This window comes from Nycticebus coucang, chromosome 16, assembly GCF_027406575.1.
Source record: "Nycticebus coucang isolate mNycCou1 chromosome 16, mNycCou1.pri, whole genome shotgun sequence".
Taxonomy (NCBI): Eukaryota; Metazoa; Chordata; class Mammalia; order Primates; family Lorisidae; genus Nycticebus; species Nycticebus coucang.
The window spans coordinates 83,918,803-83,943,382 of NC_069795.1; the positions used below are offsets into that span (position 1 = coordinate 83,918,803).

At 38.3% G+C, this 24,580-nt stretch overlaps 1 protein-coding gene across 2 annotated transcripts in view; it reads left to right on the forward strand.

Annotated features, from left to right (window-relative positions):
* The window catches only part of P3H2 (prolyl 3-hydroxylase 2), a 169,550-nt gene that overhangs the window by 136,006 nt on the left and 8,964 nt on the right, over window positions 1-24,580 (forward strand). For both annotated transcript variants that reach the window (XM_053565401.1, XM_053565402.1), the window contains exons 9-13: window positions 11,916-12,043; window positions 12,861-12,956; window positions 20,224-20,374; window positions 21,209-21,326; window positions 22,251-22,326. In XM_053565401.1, coding sequence (XP_053421376.1) covers window positions 11,916-12,043; window positions 12,861-12,956; window positions 20,224-20,374; window positions 21,209-21,326; window positions 22,251-22,326 — 569 coding nt within the window. The remainder of the gene's footprint in view (window positions 1-11,915; window positions 12,044-12,860; window positions 12,957-20,223; window positions 20,375-21,208; window positions 21,327-22,250; window positions 22,327-24,580) is intronic.

Sequence of the window (24,580 nt, forward strand, 5' to 3'; positions counted from 1 at the left end):
ATCACCCTAGCCCAAGAGCTGGAGGATGCTGTGAGCTGTGACGCCATGGCACTCTACTGAGGGTGACAAAAAAAAAAAAAGAATAGTGGTAGAAAGAGGCCCGATTTCTAACCAGAAAATACCTTCACATCATAGTCTCACAGAAGGCAGATGTCAAGGAGACACTGATAATATGCATTGCAAAGCAAAGAATATTTCAGCTTTTCTCATCTTCCACAAAGAGACCTGTCATCCACTCTGGTCACCTTACATTATTTAGTAGAATGTAATATTCATAGTGAACATATCATTCAGATGAGAGTGACCCAGGCTACATCCCAAAGGCACTCTACTCCGTGGACCACACATGGTAGCCTACTACAAATATTTCCCTCACTTGTCCATTCTGCTATCTTTCACCAGTTCTCCAAAGGCTGTTCCACAGTGATTCCAGAATCAGTAGGGGTAGAGCAGAAGTAGCTTTGAACTTGGAATCTGGAGACTTGGTTTCTGGGATTTTCTTAGTCTGTTGTGCTCCACAGTATGGAGAACTAGAGACTCAGTCTCTCTGGGCCCAGTGATTTTTCTCTGTAAAAGAACAACGAGACTTTGCATCTTTTGTATTTACCTGGGTGCATTTGAAGAACATTCCCCTAAGTAAAGTATCTCAAGAATGGAAAAGAAAGCATCTTATGTACTCAATACTAAATGGAAGCTAGTAGATTAACAACTACAGGCCCACACAAAAGGAAAACACAATTAAATTCAATAGTGGGGAGGAGGGGGTGGGGTCCACAAGCTCCCACCTAATGGGCACAATGTAGGGGCATGTGGCAAGGCACATCTCCAGGTGAAGAGCTCAACTGCAATTCATTGTATGTACTCTCATATTAATCCAAAACAAATTTTAAAAAAAGAATGATCCATTTTTGGAGGTGGTAAATATGAAAAGATTTTTTGTAAACTGTAAAGGGCTTGTTAAGTCTGTACACCCCCATCATTCCTTTCATGACATTACAATAGTTTTGGTAAAGCGATTCTTCTTGCCGTGAGCCACAGGCAGTGAGCACAAAGGAGTGCTTTTCTAGATGCTCCCTCTTGGTTACAACCAGAGAGTCAGAGCCAAGCACATACTTTATGAATGAGAGAACAACTAAGTTGTTTAACTAAATCTACTTGGGCTGTGGTTAAAAATTGGCCGAAGCCATCACATCAGGCCCCAGGAACCACAACTTATTGGACCCGGTTTTTATTTTCCTTTTAATGCCTTCTTCTGTCTGCTGTGCTACTAGTCATCTGTAGGCTGGTTGACTTGCCTTTTTGAATGACAGGGTTTATTTTTTACCTTTTTTTATTTTGGTTAGTGGGTGGGTAACTGGTTGTTTTTATTAAATATATGTGTGGGAAATCTCTGTATAAAACTCTATACTTACTATTAATTATGTTAGCTACAAGAAAGGCAGATTTCTAGTACAGACTCTCCCTTAACCTGTTATGACTTAGACATTTAAGATGCCATAGTGTGCTGTTCAGTTACCTGATTTGATGCTACTTATAGCACAGGGATTGATGAAAATTCGACCAGCCCTCTTTTAAATGTATTGCTTTACACCACATGCTTCTTAAGATAATTCCTTCAGAACTTCGTGCAGTATTCCAGGTATAGTTTATTACTTCAATAATAATGATAATAACAACAACACTTATGTAAAGCTTATGGGTGGTAGGCATTTTTCTAAGTGTTTTACTACCTTTAAAAATCATATTTTGAAAATAAGATGATTATATTTAAGATAATACACCTTCAATTCAGAAAAACTTGGCAAAGTATAAACCAATTCAATTCACTAAATCGTTCTTCTCTCTGCCATTTCTATTTGAGTTTTATATTAGCAAATTCTTTTTGGTGAGGAATGCTTCTATTTAAATTTCTCAGTTGGAGGAGAATATATAGTTCACTTTTCTGAAGATCTGAAGGAAAGCCTACCTCAATTTGACTATGAATCTGATTCAACTACAAAGAAAAAAGCAACATCTCCCAAACTATCTTCTACACTTAGAGGTTCTGTGGAATGAGGGGTATTCTTTTTGTATTTCTGTGGGGGGAAAAATGGCACCAATATAGTAGCTTACAGAAACATGTATTTATTATCTCACAGTTTCTGTAGGTGAGAGGTCTGGGGACAATTTAGCTGAGTCCCTGGCTTCAGTATCTCTCACAAGGCTTAGATTAAGTGGCTGATCAGGGTTGTTAGACTATGGTCCTTCAGTTCCTTCTGGGTTGTGAGCCAGTGGATGCCTCAAGTCCTTGCCAACACAGCCATGTGCTTCATCAAAGCATAAAAGCTGAGAACCAAATAGAGTGGTCTACTGTCAAGTCAGAAGTTGCAAATATTGTAACATAATCACAGAAGTGACATCACACCCACCTTTGCCCACATCTACATGTCAGAAGCAAGTTGAAAGTCCCATCCATACTTGTGGAAAGCATATTAAACCAGGGTATGACTACCAGGACGCAGTGATCACTGGGGCCCATCTTAGAGTCTCTGACTTAGGAAGGGAGGAAGAAATCAAGGGAGGGAGGGAATGGTATCCAATTAAAGCTAAGAACCACTACATATTATATCAGTATTTAGGAGATTTATAAGACCGGTTCACGTATTAAAAGTTTCAGGAAGTCTTCTTATATTTTATTTAACCCAGTACTTCCCCAAACCTTTTCACTAAATATTGAATTATAGAAAAAAACAGGTCTATTGTTCTGTTCAACCAAAAGATGTGACATGATATTGGGGCTGTGGATATATTCTTGGAATCCAAGAAATTCTGTATTAGTAAATTTTGATAACAGTCTTAAAAATTGAGAGAGGCAATCAGTGGGCCATCTGAATAGCCCAGTACTGTCTTGGGATTTTATATCCCAGTGAGTAGGGGTGCAGTTATGGTCAGACTGACCTCAGTTGATAATACTTCAGCGGTTAAAGACTAACAATAAAATAAATAGGATGAACTTATAAATAATGTGTTAGGATGAGGTGAAAGCCAAAGTTCTTCTTGGTGCACTATGATTTTGTAATCTTTTAAATAGAAAATAGTGGCACTACTAATTTCACCAAAAGTACCATAAAGAATGCTAGCTCAAAAGAACCTAGTCCAGATCAGCTAGTAAAATATTCCCCTTGAATGTGGCTTTTTATTTTCATAAAAATAGCAATAACCATTTCATTAAATTTGTTAATTTGAATTTAGGTGGTTTTATGGTCTTTTATTTAATCTTGTAAATTGGTTTTGGTGTTATAATTGTATGAAACTATAAAAATAAATAATGCCTACTATAGAAAAGTAAAATAATAATAATAATTTGTCAACACTGGATCTCTTTAGGGGAGCTTTTAAAACTTTTGCTTTAGAGTCAGAAACACTATCTCATTCTTTTACTATTTCATTAATCATAGGCTGTGGTGAATCGTTTTACGTAAGTAGACTAAACCCTTTGTACTCTTCTCATTTTATAGAAATAAAGCAGACACAAATATCAATTGTCTCTTCTTCCTATTTTGTTTTTTTACACAGCTATGATTTAATAAAAAAAAAACTTGGTTTTATACAATTCCTCTTTTCGTATTATTTATACATTATTTTACTGATAAATGCTTGAAAATAGTAGCCAACAAAAATCCACCATTAAAAATAAAGAAAAATAATGTGCTTGAAAATAATTGCACACTAGGTTACAGAAAGAAATGCTATTTTTTTTATAAATTTTTCCTCATTCATTTTTATTTTTTTATTGTTAAATCATAGCTGTGTACATTAGTGCAACCACCTGTACCCATTCTAAGATGCACCATAGATGTGGCCCCACCTATTACCCTCCCTCTACCAAAACCTCCCCCCTCCCTTCCCCTTCCTTGGCCCTTTCGCCATAGTCTTGTGCTATAGTTGGGTTATAATCTTCATGTGAAAGCGATAATTTAGCTTTAATTTAGTAGGGCTGAGTACATTGGTTACTTTTTCTTCCATTCCTGAGATACTTTGCTAAGAAGAACATGTTCCAGCTCCATCCATGTAAACATGAAAGAGGTAAAGTCTCCATCTTTCTTTAAGGCTGCATAGTATTCCATGGTATACATGTACCACAATTTGCTAGTCCATTCGTGGGTCGATGGGCACTTGGGCTTCTTCCATGACTTAGCAATTAAGAATTTGGCTGCAATAAACATTCTGGTACAGATGTCTTTGTTATATTGTGACTTTTGGTCTTCTGGGTATAAACCTAGTAAAGGAATTATAGGATCGAATGGCAGGTCTATTTTTAGGTCTCTAAGTGTTCTCCAAACATCCTTCCAGAAGGAACGTATTAGTGTGCATTCCCACCAGCAGTGTAGAAGTATGCCCTTTCCTCCACATCCACGCCAACATTTCTGGTTTGGGGATTTTGTTATGTGGGCTACTCTTACTGGGGTTAGGTGATATCTCAGAGTAGTTTTGATTTGCATTTCTCTGATGATTAAGGATGATGAGCTTTTTTTCATGTGTTTGTAGATTTTGCATCGTTCTTCTTTAGAGAAGTTTCTCTTTAACTCCCTTGCCCACCCTGAAATGGGGTCATGTGTTCTTTTCTTGCTAATAAATTTGAGTTCTCTGTGGATTCTGGTTATTAGACCTTTATTGGAGGTATAATCTGCAAATATTTTCTCCCATTCTGAGGGCTGTCTGCTTGCTTTATTCACTATGTTCTTGGCTGTGCAGAAGCTTTTTAGTTTGATCAGGTCCCAGTAGTGTATTTTTGATATTGCTTCAATTGCCTGGGGAGTCCTCCTCATAAAATATTCACCCAGGCCGATTCCTTCAAGAGTTTTCCCTGCACTTTCTTCAAGTATTTTTATAGTTTCATGTCTTAAGTTTACATCTTTTATCCAGTGAGAGTCTATCTTAGTTAATGGTGAAAGGTGTGGGTCCAGTTTCAATCTTCTACTGGTTGCCAGCCAGTTTACCCAGCACCATTTGTTAAATAGGGAATCTTTTCCCCACTGAATGTTTTTAATTGGCTTGTCAAAGATCAAATAACGGTTAAGTAGCTGGATCCATCTCTTGGTTCTCTATTCTGTTCCAGACATCTACTTCTCTGCTTTTGTGCCAGTACCATGCTGTTTTGATCACTATTGATTTATATTACAGTCTCAGGTCTGGTAGTGTGATTCCTCCTGCTTTGTTTTTATTGCTGAGTAATGTTTTGGCTATTTGAGGTTTTTTCTGATTCCATATAAAACGAAGTATTTCTTCAAGATCTTTAAAGTATGACAATGGAGCTTTAATAGGAATTGAATTAAAATTATATATTGCTTTGGGCAGTATGGACATTTTAACAATGTTGATTCTTCCCAGCCATGATCATGGTATGTTTTTCCATCTGTTAACATCTTCAGTTATTTCTTTTCTTAGTGTTTCATAGTTCTCTTTGTAGAGATCTTTCACGTCCTTTGTTAGGTATACTCCCAAATATTTCATCTTCATTGGCACTATTGAGAAAGGAATAGAGTCCTTGACTGTTTGTTCGGCTTGGTTATTGTTGGTATATATAAAGGCTACAGATTTATGGGTGTTGATTTTGTAGCCTGAGACATTGCTCTATTCCTTGATCACTTCTAAAAGTTTTGTAGTAGAATCCCTAGTGTTTTCCAGATATACGATCATATCATCTGCGAAGAGTGAAAGTTTGATCTCTTCTGACCCTATGTGGATACCCTTGATCACCTTTTCTTCCCTAACTGAGATGGCTAAAACTTCCATGACAATGTTAAAGAGCAATGGAGACAATGGGAAACCTTGCCTGGTTCCTGATCTAAGTGGAAATGATTTCAATTTAACTCCATTCAATATGATATTGGCTGTGGGTTTGCTGTAGATGGCCTCTATTAGTTTAAGAAATGTCCCTTCTATACCAATTTTCTCAAGTGCTCTTATCATGAAGGGATGCTGGATATTATCAAAAGCTTTTTCTGCATCAATTAAAAGAATCGTATGGTCTTTATTTTTAAGTTTGTTTATGTGTTGAATTACATTTATAGATTTACGTATATTGAACCAGCCTTGGGACCCTGGGATAAATCTGACTTGGTCATGATGTATAATTTTTTTGATGTGTTGTTGGATTCTATTTGTTAGGATCTTATTGAGTATTTTAGCATCTATATTCATTAGTGATATTGGTCTATAATTTTCTTTTCTTGTTGGGTCTTTCCCTGGTTTGGGGATCAAGGTGATGTTTGCTTCGTAGAATGTGCTGGGTAATATTCCTTCTTTTTCTATATTTTGGAAGAGGTTTAGTAATAGAGGTACTAGTTCTTCTTTAAAGGTTTGGTAGAATTCTGATGTAAAGCCATCTGGTCCTGGGCTTTTCTTTTTAGGGAGATTTTGTATAGTTGATGCTATTTCAGAACTTGATATAGGCCTGTTCAACATTTCAACTTCGTTCTGGCTAAGTCTTGGTAGGTGGCGTACTTCCAGGTATTGGTCGATTTCTTTCAGATTTTCATATTTGTGAGAGTAGAGTTTCTTGTAGTATTCATTAGGGATATTTTGAATTTCTGAGGGGTCTGTTGGTGAAATTACTATTTCTGATTGATGAAATTAGAGATTTTACTCTTTTTTTCCTGGTTAGGTTGGCCAAAGGTTTATCTATTTTATTGATCTTTTCAAAAAAACAGCTTTTGGATTTATTGATCTGTTGTATAATTCTTTTCAATTTCATTTAATTCTGCTCTGATTTTGGTTATTTCTTTTCTTCTGCTGCGTTTGGGGTTGACGTGTTCTTCTTTCTCCAGTTGCTTGAGATGTTCCATTAAGTTATTGACTTCTTCTCTTTCCATTTTCTTGAGGAAGGCTTATAGTGCTATAAATTTCCCTCTTAGGACTGCCTTTGCAGTATCCCAGAGGTTCTGGTAATTTGTGTCTTGATTGTTGTTTTGTTCCAAAAATATGGTGATTTCCTTCTTAATCTCGTCTGTAACCCATGTATCCTTCAGCATAAGGTTGTTTAGCTTGCATGTTTTTGTATGGGTATGCAGGTTCCTGTTGTTATTGAGTTCGACTTTTATTCCATGATGGTCTGAGAAGATGCAAGGAATAATTTCTATTTTTTTAAATTTGCTGAGGTTAGATTTGTGGCCTAGGATGTGGTTGATTTTGGAGTATGTTCTGTGGGCTGATGAGAAGAATGTGTATTCAGTTTTTTGGGGATGAAATGTTCTGTAGATGTCTGTTAAGTCCAGATGTTAAATGGTTGAGTTTAAATCTAAAATTTCTTTGGTTAGCTTCTTTTTGGAGGATCTATCCAGGACTGCTAAAGGGGTGTTAAAATCTCCAACTACTATGGAAGTGGAGGAAATTGAGTTGCTCATGTCTGTTAGAGTTTCTCTTATAAATTGAGGTGCGTTGTGGTTGGGTGCATAAATATTAATAATTGAGATCTCATCATATTGAGTATTACCTTTAACAAATATGAAGTGTCCATTCTTATCCTTAATTATTTTGGTTGGTTTAAAGCCTATTGCGTCTGCGAACAGGATTGCAATACCTGCTTTTTTCTGCTTTCCATTTGCCTGGAATATAGATGACCATCCCTTCACCTTGAGTCTATATCTGTCTTTTAATGTAAGATGTGATTCTTGTATGCAGCACATATCTGGCTTGAGTTTTTCTATCCAGTCCGCAAACCTATGCCTCTTTAGAGGACAATTTACCATTCACATTAATTGAGAGTATTGATAAGCCTTTCGAGAGACCGGTGGACATTTTTAATCCTTTTGTGACTGTGGAAGTTGGAATTTGATAAAAAATTTTTTGGGTGGGTTTACTTTTGTGGTGGAGAATTACACTGGTCTTTATGGAGGATAGGTCTAAGAATGTCCTGGAGAGCTGGTTTAGTTGTGGCAAATTTCTTCAACATGTGAATGTTGTTGAAGTATTTAATTTCTCCATCATAAATGAAGCTCAGTTTAGCTGGGTACAGGATCCTGGGTTGAAAATTATTTTGTTTTAGGAGATTAAAAGTCGATGACCATCCTCTTCTAGCTTTAAAGGTTTCAGCAGAGAGATCTGCAGTTATTCTGATATTCTTCCCCTTGTAGGTAATGGTTTTCTTTCGTCTGGCAGCTTTCAGAATTTTCTCCTTCATATTAACTTTAGTGAAATTGATTATGATGTGTCTGGGGGATGTCTTATTTCAGTTGAGTCGTGCTGGAGTTCTGAAACTGTCTGCTATCTGAATTTCGGAATCTCTTGGCATATCTGGAAAGTTCTCCTTCATAATCTCATGGAGAAGAGACTCTGTGCCTTGTGAAGCCACTTCATCACTTTCGGGGATCCCTATAAGACGAATATTGGTTTTCTTCAAATTATCCAAGAGCTCCTTGAGAGAGTGGTCTGTTTTTGCTCTCCATTTCTCTTCTTCTTTGAGGGTTTGGGAGCATTCGAAAGCTTTGTCTTCAATGTCAGAAATCCTTTCTTCTGCTTGCTCCATTCTGTTACTGAGGGATTCTACTGTGTTTCTCAGATCTTTGAGGGATGCAACTTCTTGTCTCAATGTGTCGAAATCTTTGGTCATTTGGTCTTTGAATCCATTGACTTCTTGAGATAACTTTTGGAATTCTAATTTGATCTTATTTGCTATCCAGATTCTGAATTCAATTTCTGACATCTCAGCTATTTGTTTGTGCATGGGGTCTTGTGCTGTTTCTGCCCCATTGATCTTTGGGGGATTTGATCTACTCTGATTATTCATATTGCCAGAGTTTTTCTGTTGATTTCGCCTCATGATTGTTTTTCACCGTTGCCTCTGGCTGTCCTCAGAGTTGGGGAGGTGTCTCTCCAAGATTAGACGCCAGTGGGATCACTCTATTGTTGCTGGATCTTTGTAGGGAGTGACCCTGTGTATTTCCTGTGGGGCTGCTCTAGCTAGGGAGTTCTGGTTGTGGAAGCAGCTCCGGTTTGTGACACACCCGGATCCAGCAACAGGGCTGGGGGTGGTGCGCACAGTTCTGGGAGTGCCAGGCGCCTAGTGACTTTGACATAGAGAGCCCAAGGCTCCAGCAGTCTCTGGCCAGGAGAGGAGCTCTTTGCAGAGGGAGGGAGGGCTCCAAAGGGCACGCAGCTACCAGAGTCCCTGTCCAGATGATCGGGCTAGTGTGGAAGCTGCGAGGACACAGGAGGGAGGACGCAGGGTGGAGTGGCTCCCACAGTTCCTGGTCAGGGAATGTGGAGGCCCGGTGGGTACGGGTCACCAGTCAGAGGTAGCTGCACAGCTCTTATGGAGGTCTGGGCGGCGCCAAGCCCAGGAGTTTGAGGTTGCTATGAGCTCTGACTTCACGGCACTCTACCCAGGGCAACAGCCCAAGGCTCCAGTGTGCCAAAACCATCTCACTCTGCCCCTAAGGATTAAGGCTGTAAGGCAGCTCAGTCCCCTCCTTTAGGCTGCTCAGTCAGTAGGTTACTTTGACCCGCCCAGTCCTTGCTCTGAGACCCTGAAGGCGGAGCTTGCCGGGGCAATTCTTTCACAATGGCTTCTGCACCCAGCTCAGTGGCTCAGTCTGGGGCCCCAGACAATGCCCAGAGTTCTCCACACTCCTGCTCAAGCTCTCCCCAAGGCAGTTCAACTGAGTGCCAAGTCCAAGAACACTGAAACAGTTCACAGGTAAGGCCTTTCCGGTTTGCAGTCTCACTGCTGCTTGTACTTACGGTTGCCAGCATTATTAGGTCGATCAAACGCACGCAACCACTTGCCAGTTTTGCACTGTTTTTGTCCTCCTCTTGGGGTCCAGAAGTCCCTTGCTGGTTCCCTGTATCCTCAAAGAGATGATCATAGGCAGATCCCACCGGCCAGAGATGCCTGGAGTCTTGTCTCCCCAGACTCGCTGTTCCCAGTTGCAGGGAAGCTGTTACTCGGCCACCATCTTTAATCCCCTTTTTTGTTTTTTGAGACGGAGTCTCACTTTGTTACCCTCTGTGGAGTGCCATGGCATCATATCTCACAGCAACTTCAAACTCCTGGGCTCAAGCCATTCTCTGGCTTCAGCCCCCCAGTAGCTGGGAAAACAGGCGCCCCCCACAATGCCCAGCTACTTTTTTTCTTTTTAGAGATGAGGTCTCACTCTGACTCAGGCTGGTCTCAAACCTGTGAACTCAGGCAATCCACCCACCTCGGCCTCCCAGAGTGCTGGGATTACAGAAGTGAGCCACCACTTCCAGCCTCTTCTTCCTAACATATGTGTTTCAGGCCCATGTGTTGATGACCTTTACTAGAATGACCATAGGGAGGAAGAAGTTGTGTGCTTTTCCCATTCCCAGTCATTTATTGATGAGTTGTTGCTGTGGACAGGTTCATATTAATACCCTTAGCAGTATTATAAAAAGTAAAAAAATAAATAAATAAAAATAAAAACAAACATTCTAGTGCAAATGTCCTTGTGGAAAAATGATCTTTTTTCTTGTGGGTAGATATCTAGTAATGGTATCATAGGGTCAAATGGAAGGTCAACGTTTAGTTTTTTGAGAATTCTTCATACCTCTTTCCTTAAAGGTTGTATTAGTTTGCAGTCTCACCAGCAGTGCAAACGTGTTCCCTTCTCTCCACATCCATGAAGCAACCAAAGTTCCCATCCACCCATGAACGGATTCACAAACTGTGTTATAAATACACCATAGAATACTATTCAGCCATAAAAAAGATGGAGACTTTACATCTTTTGTGTTTACTCGGATGGAGTTGAAACACATTCTTTTTAATAAAGTATCTCAAGAATAGAAAAAAAATCCAATGTACTCAATACTAATATGAAACCAATATATAAACAACTACAGGCCCACACACACAAAAAAAAACACAAGTATAGTCTAACAACAAGTAAGGGAGAGGAGAGAGGGGAAAGGGGGGAGGAGGGAGGGTGATTGGCCGGATCTCACCTAATGTGCACAATGTAAGGGTGTTCAGCATGTCCCCTGGGTGAAGAGCTCAACTACAACTTGAACTTTGCCTTAGAAATAAAAACAATATAACCTAAACATTTGTACCCTCATATCAATCTGATTTCATTTTTTAAAAAAGCTCTGTTTTCTGTTCAGTTTTCTTTTTCTAGATGTTTGTACTCTGCTACATCTGCAGATTTCCTCATTCTTTGAGGCTTTGTCCTTCAATTCTACTCTATGAAGAAAGGTCTGGATTTTATAATTTCCCAATGCAAAATGTGACCCAAAGGCACCACCTTTTAAAGAGTCAACATGGAGCTAACTTTATAAAGTTGCAGGCTTTCTCCGGGGAGAGAGCTGGGTCCTACAGGAAACCCCCCTATGCAGAAAAAGAAACATAAAATCTGCTATTCACAGAAAAATACTCCCCAAACAGGACCACTTAGAGTCAGTGAAGCAGTAGAAAGAAGGCTGGGGAAAGAGGTAGGGGACTTGCATGACTTTATAAACTACCTGGTGCAGGCATTGCTGTAGATACCAGTGAAACTGAGGTGGCACTCCATGCCCGGGAAACACACCCATGCCATCAAGTAGCTGCCTGTGGTGTTGTAATAGAGGCACAAACAGGGGGCTGCAGAGAAGGGTATGTCTTCTCAGAGGAGAATCTTGTGAGATGTCCAGTCTACTTTTCAAGATCATCATTAAAATCAAATGTAAAACTAGTTTATCTGTCTCAAAATACCATACAAATGTAAAAATTCTTATGACATTGTGAGGAAACCTGGTAGTTGGACGTCTGTCTTTTTCCTGAATTTCCCAGGCTTCTTAATTTGTGACTTGTCTTTGCATTCCTAAATACGTATGAGGAAACCAGCTCTCTCAAACTGTGCATTGAAAGCTGCTGGGGGCTTGCGTTTCCCTCCTTGGGGACAGAGCAGCAGGGAAGACAATGTGCTGTGTCCCTTCAGGTGGTCCACTGCTCTATGACAACGTCACATTTGTCTACAACTCGGAGCAGCTGAATGGGACTCAGCGGGTTCTCCTGGACAATGTCCTGTCAGAGGAGCAGTGCCGGGAGCTCCACAGTGTGGCCAGTGTAAGTACCTGGGGAGGGAAGGGAGCCAGACTGTGCTGGCCTAGCCTGTACCTGGAGGTGCTTTAGTCCTGGTCTCATGTGGCCAGGGAGCAAAGCCTGAAATATGACTTTCTGTAGGAGAAGGAATGGAGGAATTTATTTCCCTATCTTCTGTGTTGGGATGGTTGTAGTTTTTCCAGCTGGGATCTAAATAGCTGATGGCTTAATCCCTAGGATGACAGCCATCAGGCATATGCCCTGCCTATCATATAAAGTCATGGGGGAAATCTTTATTTTATTTTTATTTTTATTATTTTTTTGTAGAGACAGAGCCTCACTTTATTGCCCTTGGTAGAGTGCTGTGCCATCACAGCTCACAGCAACCTGCAGCTCCTGGGCTTAGGCGATTATCTTGCCTCAGCCTCCCCAGTAGCTGGGACCACAGGTGCCTGCCACAATGCCTGGCTATTTTTTGTTGCAGTTTGGCCAGGGCCAGGTTTGAACCCACCACCCTCAGTATATGGGGTCAGCGCCCTACTCACTGAGCCACAGGTGCCCCTCAGAAATCTTTTATTTTAATCAAGAACTAACCAGTATATCCATCATTTACATTCTATTTATTTATAGAAAATACCACCATTTTATATTTTATAATGAAAACAGAGAGTGGAAATAAATAAAGATGTCTCTTTTAATTGGGATGAAGGATCCTAGAATGAAGTGGGGATGATTCTGACATTGCCTGTAGTTTCCAGCTTTCTAGTGGTCAAGGGAAAAAAAGAAACTCGTTGACTTCAACGTTGTCCTGGATAAAGAATCTTCTTGTGTTTGCTTCCAGGGAATCATGCTTGTTGGAGATGGATACAGAGGGAAAACGTCCCCCCATACACCCAATGAAAAGTTTGAAGGTGCAACTGTCCTGAAGGCACTCAAAGTAAAATATTAACTTCTTTTTTTTTATTTAATTGTTAACCTGGACTTTATTAAAATTAAAGTTTTACTTAATCAAAGACATTGCTAAGTTAATGAAAAGAGAAGTAACAGGCTGAGAGAAGGTTTGCAAATCACATACCTTTCTTTTTTTTATTTATTATTATTTTTTATTATTAAATCATAGCTGTGTACATTAATGCAATTATGGGGCACCAAACACTGGTTTTATAGACCATTTGACACATTTTTATCACACCGGTTAACATAGCCTTCCTGGCATTTTCTTAGTTATTGTGTTAAGACATTTACCCAACACGTTCTATGAAGCAAACATCACCCTGATCCCCAAACCAGGAAAAGACCCAACAAGAAAAGAAAATTATAAACCAATATCACTAATGAAATGCAAAAATATTCAATAAAATCCTAACAAACAGAATTCAGCAACACGTCAAACAAATTATACATCATGACCAAGTCAGTTTTATCCCAGGGTCTCAAGGATGGTTCAATATCCGTAAATCTATAAGTATAATTCAGTACATAAACAAATTAAAAAACAAAGACCATATGATTCTCTCAATTGATGCAGAAAAAGCTTTTGATAATATACAGCATCCCTTCATGATAAGAACACTTAAGAAAATTGGTATAGAAGGGACATTTCTTAAACTAATAGAGGCCATCTACAGCAAACCCACAGCGAATATTGTATTGAATGGAGTTAAATTGAAATTATTTCCACTCAGATCAGGAACCAGACAAGGCTGCCCATTGTCTCCACTGCTCTTTAACATTGTAATGGAAGTTTTAGCCACCGCAATTAGGGAAGAAAAGGCGATCAAGGGTATCCATATAGGATCAGAAGAGATCAAACTTTCGCTCTTCACAGATGATATGATTGTATATCTGGAAAACACCAAGGGTTCTACTACAAAACTCTTAGAAGTGATCAAGGAATACAGCAGCATCTCAGGTTACAAAATCAACATTCATAAATTGGTAGCCTTTATATATACCAACAGTAGTCAAGCTGAAAAAACAGTTAAGGACTCTATCCCATTCACAGTAGTGCCAAAGAAGATGAAATATTTGAGAGTTTATCTAACAAAGGACATGAAAGATCTCTATAAAAATCTTAACTTCTTTTGGGTTTGGGTTCCTTGGTTTCAATCCAGCGCTGCTATAAATGTAGATACAGGAAAGAGGAAAGTTTATAATGTATATATATCAAGACAGTTGAAGGAAACATGTACGAAATGGAACCTTCATTGTTTGTAATCATTCCTTCCTTCAGCCGTTAATTTATCAAACTTTATGTTTCCTAAATTTGTACCTGGTCAAAATTATATTGCCTCTGTCCTTAAAGAGCTCATGATGTGAGGCGGAGCAAGATGGCAGCCGAGTAACAGCTTCCTTGCATCTGGGCACCGTGAGTCTGGGGAGATAGGACTCCAGGCATCTCTGGCTGGTGGGATCTGCCTATCATCACCCCTGAGAGGATACAGGGAGTCAGCAAGAGACTTCTGGACCCCAAGAGGAGGACTAAAACAGTGGAAAACCGGCAAGTGGTCGCGTGTGTTCAATCCGTCTAAACCTGCCCGCAACTTCCACAGGCACGAGAACTTAAAGAGCAAGAGGAAGTGAAAGGAAAATTAGGGCAAGGAAACAGATAAAAGAAATCACTCATGAGGAAGAATCAGCAAAAAACTCCAGGCAACATGAAGAACCAGTCCAGAACAACCCTGCCAAGGGACCATGAGGTAGCTACTGCAGAGGATTCCACCTATAAAGAAATGTTAGGAATGACAGAAAGGGAATTTAGAATACACATGTTGAAAACAATAAAAGAAATGATGGAAACAATGAAGGAAACTGCTAATAAAGTGGAAAATAAACAAAAGGAAATTCAAAAACAGAATCAAATAAGAGATGAACGATATGAAGAATATAAAAAGGATATAGCAGAGCTGAAGGAACTGAAACAGTCAATTAGGGAACTTAAAGATGCAATGGAAAGTATCAGCAACAGGTTAGACCATGCAGAAGAAAGAATTTCAGAGATAGAAGACAAAGTTTTTGAGATAACTCAGATAGTAAAAGAGGCAGAAAAGAAGAGAGAAAAAGCAGAATGTTCACTGTCAGAATTATGGGACTTTATGAAGCGTTCCAACATACGAGTTATAGGAATTCCAGAAGGGGAAGAAGAATGCCCCAGAGGAATGGAAGCCATCCTAGAGAATATTATAAAAGAAAATTTCCCAAATATCACCAAAGATTCTGACACACTGCTTTCAGAGGGCTATCGGACCCCAGGTCGCCTCAACTCTAACCGAGCTTCTCCAAGACACATTGTGATGAACCTGTCCAAAGTCAAGACAAAAGAAAAGATTCTGCAAGCTGCCAGGAGTAAGCGCCAGTTGACCTACAGGGGCAAATCCATCAGAGTGACCGCAGACTTCTCTAATGAAACTTTCCAAGCAAGAAGACAATGTTCATCTACCTTTAATCTACTTAAACAGAACAATTTCCAGCCCAGAATTCTGTACCCTGCTAAGCTAAGCTTCAAAATTGACGGAGAAATCAAATCATTTACGGATATACAAACATTGAGGAAATTCGCCACAACAAGACCAGCTCTACAGGAAATACTTCAACCTGTTCTGCACACTGACCACCATAATGGATCAGCAGCAAAGTAAGAACTCAGAAATTAAAGGACAGAACCTAACCTCCACACTGATGCAAAAGATAAAACTAAGCAATGGACTCTCACAAAATAAGATGAATAGAATACTACCACATTTATCAATTATCTCAATAAATGTTAATGGCTTGAATTCCCCACTGAAGAGACATAGATTGGTTGACTGAATTAAAAAACACAAGCCATCCATTTGCTGTCTGCAAGAAACACACCTGGCTTCAAAAGACAAATTAAAGCTCCGAGTCAAGGGTTGGAAGACAATTTTTCAGGCAAATGGAATTCAGAAGAAAAGAGGAGTTGCAATCTTATTTTCAGATACATGTGGATTTAAAGCAACTAAAGTCAAAAAAGACAAAGATGGTCACTTTATACTGGTCAAGGGAAAAATACAACAAGAAGACATTTCAATTCTAAATATTTATGCACCCAATTTAAATGCTCCCAGATTCTTGAAACAGACCTTACTCAGTCTGAGCAATATGATATCTGATAATACCATAGTAACAGGGGACCTTAACACTCCTCTTACAGAGCTGGACAGATCCTCTAAACAGAAATTAAGCAAGGATGTAAGAGATTTAAATGAGACCCTAGAACAACTGTGCTTGATAGACGCATATAGAACACTCCATCCCAAAGATAAAGAATATACATCCTTCTCATCACCCCATGGAACATTCTCCAAAATTGATCATATCCTGGGACACAAAACAAATATCAACAAAATCAAAAGAATTGAAATTTTACCTTGTATCTTCTTAGACCATAAGGCACTAAAGGTGGAACTCAACTCTAACAAAAATGCTCAACCCCACTCAAAGGCATGGAAATTAAACAATCTTCTGTTGAATAACAGATGGGTGCAGGAAGAAATAAAACAGGAAATCATTAACTTCCTTGAGCATAACAACAATGAAGACACAAGCTACCAAAACCTGTGGGATACTGCAAAAGCAGTTTTGAGAGGAAAATTCATCTCTTTAGATGCCTACATTCGAAAAACAGAAAGAGAGCACATCAACAATCTCACAAGAGATCTTATGGAATTGGAAGAAGAAGAACAATCTAAGCCTAAACTCAGTAGAAGAAAAGAAATATCCAAAATCAAATCAGAGATCAATGAAATTGAAAACAAAAGAATCATTCAGAAAATTAATGAAACAAGGAGTTGGTTTTTTGAAAAAATAAATAAAATAGATAAACCATTGGCCAGACTAACGAGGAATAGAAAAGTAAAATCTCTAGTAACCTCAATCAGAAATGATAAAGGGGAAATAACAACTTATCCCACAGAGATACAAGAGATCATCTCTGAATACTACCAGAAACTCTATGCCCAGAAATTTGACAATGTGAAAGAAATGCATCAATATTTGGAATCACACCCTCTCCCTAGACTCAGCCAGGAAGAAATAGAGCTCCTGAACAGACCAATTTCAAGCACTGACATCAAAGAAACAATAAAAAAGCTTCCAACCAAAAAATGCCCTGGTCCAGATGGCTTCACTCCAGAATTCTATCAAACCTTCAAGGAAGAGCTTATTCCTGTACTGCAGAAATTATTCCAAAAACATTGAGGAAGAAGGAATCTTCCCCAACACATTCTATGAAGCAAACATCACCCTGATACCAAAACCAGGAAAAGACCCAAACAAAAAGGAGAATTTCAGACCAATCTCACTCACGAATATAGATGCAAAAATTCTCAACAAAATCCTACCCAATAGATTACATACAGCTTATCATCAAAAAAGTCATTCATCATGATCAAGTAGGCTTCATCCCAGGGATGCAAGGCTGGTGTAACATATGCAAGTCTATAAACGTTATCCACCATATTAACAGAGGCAAAAATAAAGATCACATGATCCTCTCAATAGATGCAGAAAAAGCATTTGATAAGATCCAGCATCCTTTTCTAATTAGAACACTGAAGAGTATAGGCATAGGTGGCACATTTCTAAAACTGATTGAAGCTATCTATGACAAACCCACAGCCAATATTTTACTGAATGGAGTAAAACTGAAAGATTTTCCTCTTAGAACTGGAACCAGACAAGGTTGTCCTCTGTCCCCTTTACTATTCAACGTAGTGCTGGAAGTTCTAGCCAATACAATTAGGCAAGACAAGGAAATAAAGGGAATCCAAATGGGAGCAGAGGAGGTCAAACTCTCCCTCTTTGCTGACAACATGATCTTATACTTAGAGAACCCCAAAGACTCAACCACAAGACTCCTAGAAGTCATCAAAAAATACAGTAATGTTTCAGGATATAAAATCCATGTCCACAAGTCAGTAGCCTTTGTATACACCAATAACAGTCAAAATGAGAAGCTAATTAAGGACACAACTCCCTTCACCATAGTTTCAAAGAAAATGAAATACCTAGGAATATACCTAACGAAGGAGGTGAAGGACCTCTATAAAGAAAACTATGAAATCCTCAGAAAGGTAATAGCAGAGGATATTAACAAATGGAAGAACATACCATGCTCATGGACGGGAAGAATCAACATTGTTAAAATGTCTATACTTCCCAAAGCAATCTACCTATTCAATGCCATTCCTATCAAAATACCAACATCGTACTTTCAAGATTTGGAAAAAATGATTCTGCGTTTTGTATGGAACCGGAAAAAAACCCGTATAGCTAAGGCAGTTCTCTGTAACAAAAATAAAGCTGGGGGCATCAGCATACCAGATTTTAGTCTGTACTACAAAGCCATAGTGCTCAAGACAGCATGGTACTGGCACAAAAACAGAGACATAGACACTTGGAATCGAATTGAAAACCAAGAAATGAAACTAACATTTTACAACCACCTAATCTTTGATAAACCAAACAAGAACATACGTTGGGGGAAAGACTCCCTATTCAATAAATGATGTTGGGAGAACTGGATGTCTACATGTAAAAGACTGAAACTGGACCCACACTTTTCCCCACTCACAAAAATTGATTCAAGATGGATAAAGGACTTAAACTTAAGGCATGAAACAATAAAAATCCTCCAAGAAAGCATAGGAAAAACACTGGAAGATATTGGCCTGGGGAAAGACTTCATGAAGAAGACTGCCATGGCAATTGCAACAACAACAAAAATAAACAAATGGGACTTCATTAAACTGAAAAGCTTCTGTACAGCTAAGGAGACAACAACCAAAGCAAAGAGACAACCTACACAATGGGAAAGGATATTTGCATATTTTCAATCAGACAAAAGCTTGATAACTAGGATCTATAGAGAACTCAAATTAATCCACATGATAAAAGCCAACAATCCCATATATCAATGGGCAAGAGACACGAATAGAACTTTCTCTAAAGATGAGAGACGAATGGCTAAACAAACACATGAAAAAATGTTCATCATCTCTATATATTAGAGGAATGCAAATCAAAACAATCCTGAGATATCATCTAACCCCAGTGAGAATGGCCCACATCACAAAATCTCAAAACTACAGATGCTGGCGTGGATTTGGAGAGAAGGGAACACTTTTACACTGCTGGTGGGACTGCAAACTAGTACAACCTTTCTGGAAGGAAGTATGGAGAAACCTCAAAGCACTCAAGCTAGACCTCCCATTTGATCCTGCAATCCCATTACTGGGCATCTACCCAGAAGGAAAAAAATCCTTTTATCATAAGGACACTTGTACTAGACTGTTTACTGCAGCTCAAGTTACAATTGCCAAAATGTGGAAACAGCCTAAATGCCCACCAACCCAGGAATGGATTAACAAGCTGTGGTATATGTATACCATGGAATACTATTCAGCCATTCAAAAAAATGGAGACTTTACATCCTTCGTATTAACCTGGATGGACGTGGAAGACATTATTCTTAGTAATGTATCACAAGAATGGAGAAGCATGAATCCTAAGTACTCAATTTTGATATGAGGACAATTAATGACAATTATGGTTATGGGGGGGAAACAGAAAGAGGGAAGGAGGGAGGGGGAGGGGCCTTGGTGTGTGTCACACTTTATGGGGGCAAGACATGATTGCAAGAGGGACTTTACCTAACAATTGCAATCAGTGTAACCTGGCTTATTGTACCCTCAATGAATCCCCAACAATAAAAAAATAAAAATAAAAAAAGAGCTCATGATGTAATGTACCAAGCAAGTAATTTTCCTCTACTGCAAGAAGGGCTGTTAGAGAGGAACGTAGAAGACAGGAAGGAGCACCTAGCTTCTCGCTTTCTTTCTGTGACTGGGAAGACCTTTTTCCAATGCTTGTTGTCCTCACCACAATCCACAAGCAGGCAGTAGCATTCCCCTTGGTCAACCCAGAGATGATCACCTTATATTGGCTTAAAGAAACTAGCACCCTGGGCCAGTGCCTGTGGCTCAAAGGAGTAGAGCACCGGTCCCATATGCCAGAGCTGGTGGGTTCAAACGCAGCCCTGGCCAAAAACTGCAAAAAAAAAAAAAAAAGAAAAGAAAAGAAAAAGAAAGAAAGAAAGAAAAAAAAGAAAAGAAACTAGCACCCATTTGCCTCAAGTTCTCTGTTCAACTCAATTGTTTCTCATGTCCTTATTTCTTTTTCAGTTTGGTTATGAAGGCCGGGTTCCACTGAAGAGTGCCCGTCTGTTTTACGACATCAGTGAGAAGGCGCGAAAAATCGTAGAATCCTATTTTATGCTGAACTCAACACTGTATTTTTCCTATACGCACATGGTCTGCCGAACAGCCCTGTCTGGTGAGATTCCAGAGCCTGAACTCATTTGCTTCTACCCACCATGCAGTGGGAAGTAAAACAATGCCAAGCAAAGCTCTCCAGCAGTGCAGACTCATATTTTAGACGAGTTCTCAATTTCTACAGCAAGAGAAGCTACACACTCTTATTTTCCTTTTCCGTTTTTTTCTCCATCTTGGTTCTCTTTTCACATTTTCTCTTTCAGTTTTATTTTCAGTAATTGGTGAAGTCATATGGAAAAGAATGTTTTTCTACTCAAGGTTCCCCTTAGAGGGGAACCAGGAAAATGGAAATTGTAGTCACCATTATGTCCACAAGCCCTGAGTGGATGCAAAGAAGATGAAGAGGTTATTGAAAGAAGTGTTCTTAAAAAGGCAGAGAGTACAGCACTCCCTGCTCATCATTATTTCTTCTTCATATCTTTTCTTCCACCCACCTGAATTGGAGGGGAAGGGTAATGTCCCAGGAGTAGACTTTTATACTTGTGAAGTTTCAGCTGAATCAAAATCTTTTTTTAAAATTCTGTCCACATGCTTTTGCTGCCCCACGTGAAGTGCAACCCATGAAATGCCTGCCATTCATCCATGCATCTGTTTACCAGAGAGTGTTTATAGCTGAAAAGACAAGTGTGACTCGCTGGGGTTTCACATCAAGTTCATATCAGAACCAGACAGTCTCTTCACTGCTCTTCCACTATTCATTCTTGAATTTTGTCTTCTGTCTCTCCACATTTACAGAGGACACCAGGAATGAGAGAAGACAGTGGGATTGCCAGTTTTTTTTTTTGAAAATTTCTACACTCCATCTCTCATTCTTCTTTGTACCCTTTTATGGCAGGTCAACAGGATAGAAGAAATGACCTCAGTCATCCGATCCATGCTGACAATTGCCTGCTGGACCCAGAGGCCAATGAATGCTGGAAAGAACCTCCTGCTTATACATTTCGAGACTATAGGTACAGCCAGATGCTCGAAGCCCGGCTTTTACCCAATAGTTATCAAAACCTCCTGGAAGTTTTGTCAACACGTTCATCTCTGAGAAGCAGAGATTCTCAAGTAATCTACCGAGGCAGCTGCCATCACTGAGAAGTGATGCTATCATTTCAATTTATCTTAAAAACCATGCATGTGTTGCATTCTATACCATCTGTCCATTTTGTTTTCATATAAAAAGTACATTTTATTTTTTACAATAACTTGTTCTCACTGAAACATACTCCTAGTGGTGTGTATATCTCAGCCTGAGACTACATGGCATCTCAACACATATCCAGATCTTATCGCTTCCCTTATCTCTTATTCATACCAGTGAAGAACTTTGTGTGCATTTTATGTAGCAGAAGCTAGAAATTAGGGGAAAATAATGTTTTATCTTATTGAAAGATATTTTAGTGCATAAAGCATCAAAGCTTTAGTCACCATGTATAGAATTGTGTATTATTACTACATAGTGTTCTATTCAAAAATATTTTTTGAGCACCTTTTACTCTAAGACTTGGCTAGATGACAAGGAACTTTCTAGCTTGTTAAGGAAACAAATACATCTTTTAGAGTTACTATTATATAACTACGTACAAGAGTTATAAGTAGTGTGGGCAAGTTCAAAGGGCTATATTAAATGAAATCTAGTTAGATTTTCAGTGGAGGAAGTGAAATGTAAGATGATTAAAATTTTCATGTAAGTGAAATAAATAAATACTTCAGATGTATAACCCAAAGTCTATCTGCTCTTCAAGGTCTTAGAGGGCCAATAATTTCAATGTCTAACTCAAAGGAAACTTACTAAACCATCTGGTCAGTACGTCACCCATCTTCTTCATTCTCTGATCATGCTATTGTAAGCATAGGATAGTACAAGTGGTTTTCCTGTTCTTCCATAGTGCTCTCCTGTACATGAATGATGATTTTGAAGGAGGAGAATTCATATTCACTGAGATGGATGCTAAGACCGTGACTGTAAGTAAACCAATCCTGCAAATTTATTTAGTATTTTGTATATCAGTATTGATTGCCATTTTTCTAAGAACTCATAGACTGTTATATTTCACACACTTCTGAGCTCAAAAATTAAAAAAAAAAAAAACAAGAGATTCCCAGGAAATGTGTAGATCATCAACCGCCAGAAATGGAAGCATCCATGAAATTTTTCATCCCATTGTAAAGATGGGTAAATTAAGTAGTAGAGATATGTTGCACACCACGAATTTGATCATGACCCCATATAGCTAGTTAGTGTTAAATTTGGAACCAAAACAGAGGTTTTCTGATTCTTTGTCAAAAATCTAATAGAAAAACTTCAGGTCATGAGTCACCCAGTCTAGGATAAGTCAAATGATTCTACAGAATGGCCTTTAAGTAACCTGGTATTGTACATGCTTGGATTGAATGTTGGCCTCCAAATACCTAGTTACCAAAATTATCACATATGTGTATGCATGTGTATGTATATAGAGAGGTATATGATTATAGATATATATATAGATATATACAATTATAACTGTACTTGACAATTAATATACATACACACACAGAAATATATATGTCAAAAGTAAATCAAAAGTTAAATTCAAGTACCATCTTCCTAAGCAACTCAATTCCTTCGGGCAACCAATCTACTTAACACTTAAAGACCACATAGTTAGAATTTTCGTCTTTAAGCCAAAGAGCACACACAATGGTAGAAAAACAGGTTTTCTAATTGAGTAAATAATCAAAATTTAGATTATGAGGTATTTTTTTCCACCATTTAAGTTGTGGGATATATATGTGGTAAACTTCAAAGTTATGGCGTTATATAAGCTATTTCCAAAACTTCTACTGAATTTTGTACTTTTCTCCTTGTAGCTTATGTACTTTTCTAAATATTCTATCATTCTCACACACAAATATTTATGAATCACTGAAATATAAGCAGGTAATATAAACAACTATGTATTAACTGGATTTAAAGGTGGTTCCTATGGGGATTCTGGTTAAAATTGTCTGGAAACATTCCTAACTTAATCTGAAAATGTTTCATACAATTTAATACAATTATTTATCTTTAAAAGGACATAATATCTCTTGTCTTTGTGAGGAGCTTAAATATTAAAATGGAGGTATTTTGATACTTCATGATCTGGGAGATTAAATCAAGATTGACAATCTGGGTTATAGTTTATAATTCCTATACAAGATTTTCACTTGTGGAGAAGCCTGTGTATAGAAAGAATTTCATTTCTGAGCTCTACTAACATGAATTTCAGGTACAAAAATGCAGCCCTCTCAGTTTGAAAGAAAATCAGATGGTTAAAAAGACTGCTTTGTCTCCATCTAGTGGCTGTATTTGGAAATACTTAATGTTTAAAAGCAAGTGACGCCTCATGCCTCAGTTTTGTTGTTGAATGTACCTTAACTGGATTTTCACTGTTTAAAGATGTGAAAACAGATAATATTTCCCTTTTTTATATTTTAAGTTTTAAAATATATATAAATATTTTTAAAGCATTAATTTAAGAGTTTTAATTTGAGAATATTTATTTTCAAATCATTTATATTTTATGTTACTGCATGCTGTAGAGTTTTAAGGAAATTTTTTAGATCATTAAAATTCTTAGGCAAGCCAGTTCTTAACCCGCTTCCCCTAGGAAATTTATTCCAGTCTCAGTGACAAAAGGAAATGGGTAGTTTTCCGTGTTCACTTCCCTTCTTTGGCTGTGGAGGGATGAATGAAGCAGGGAAATGTGTTCATGTGAGGCCACACAAGAAAGTGAAGTCTTCTAAATTCTTTATTTTGGAAAAAAATCTGGAAATTTTGTAATTAACACACAATTGCATGGTGACTGAATATTTACCTTTATTTAAGATAAATATTATATAACACAAATGCTTCTCTGAGTCTTAATCAGATGAAAGTAAAGAGGATTTTAAAAATCACACTTTATATACGAAAGGTACGTGGGTGATTTTTAACAGCAGCATTTCTATGTGCAGCATAGTAATTAAAGGGTTTTAGTTTCTCTGGACAAATTTGAAAAATTTAATGAGCCCCATTTGCTTCATGAAAAATTAAGTGTAGTATGGATGGGGCTGTGTTGCAAAAGTGTATTTACAAGCATTTATTTAAATTTCAGGAGCTACTTTCCTATAGAAACAATGTGACAAACAGAGACAAGTTCACTAATGTGTGTTTATTCCTCCATTCTCTCATATCTAACTGGGGATGCTGCCT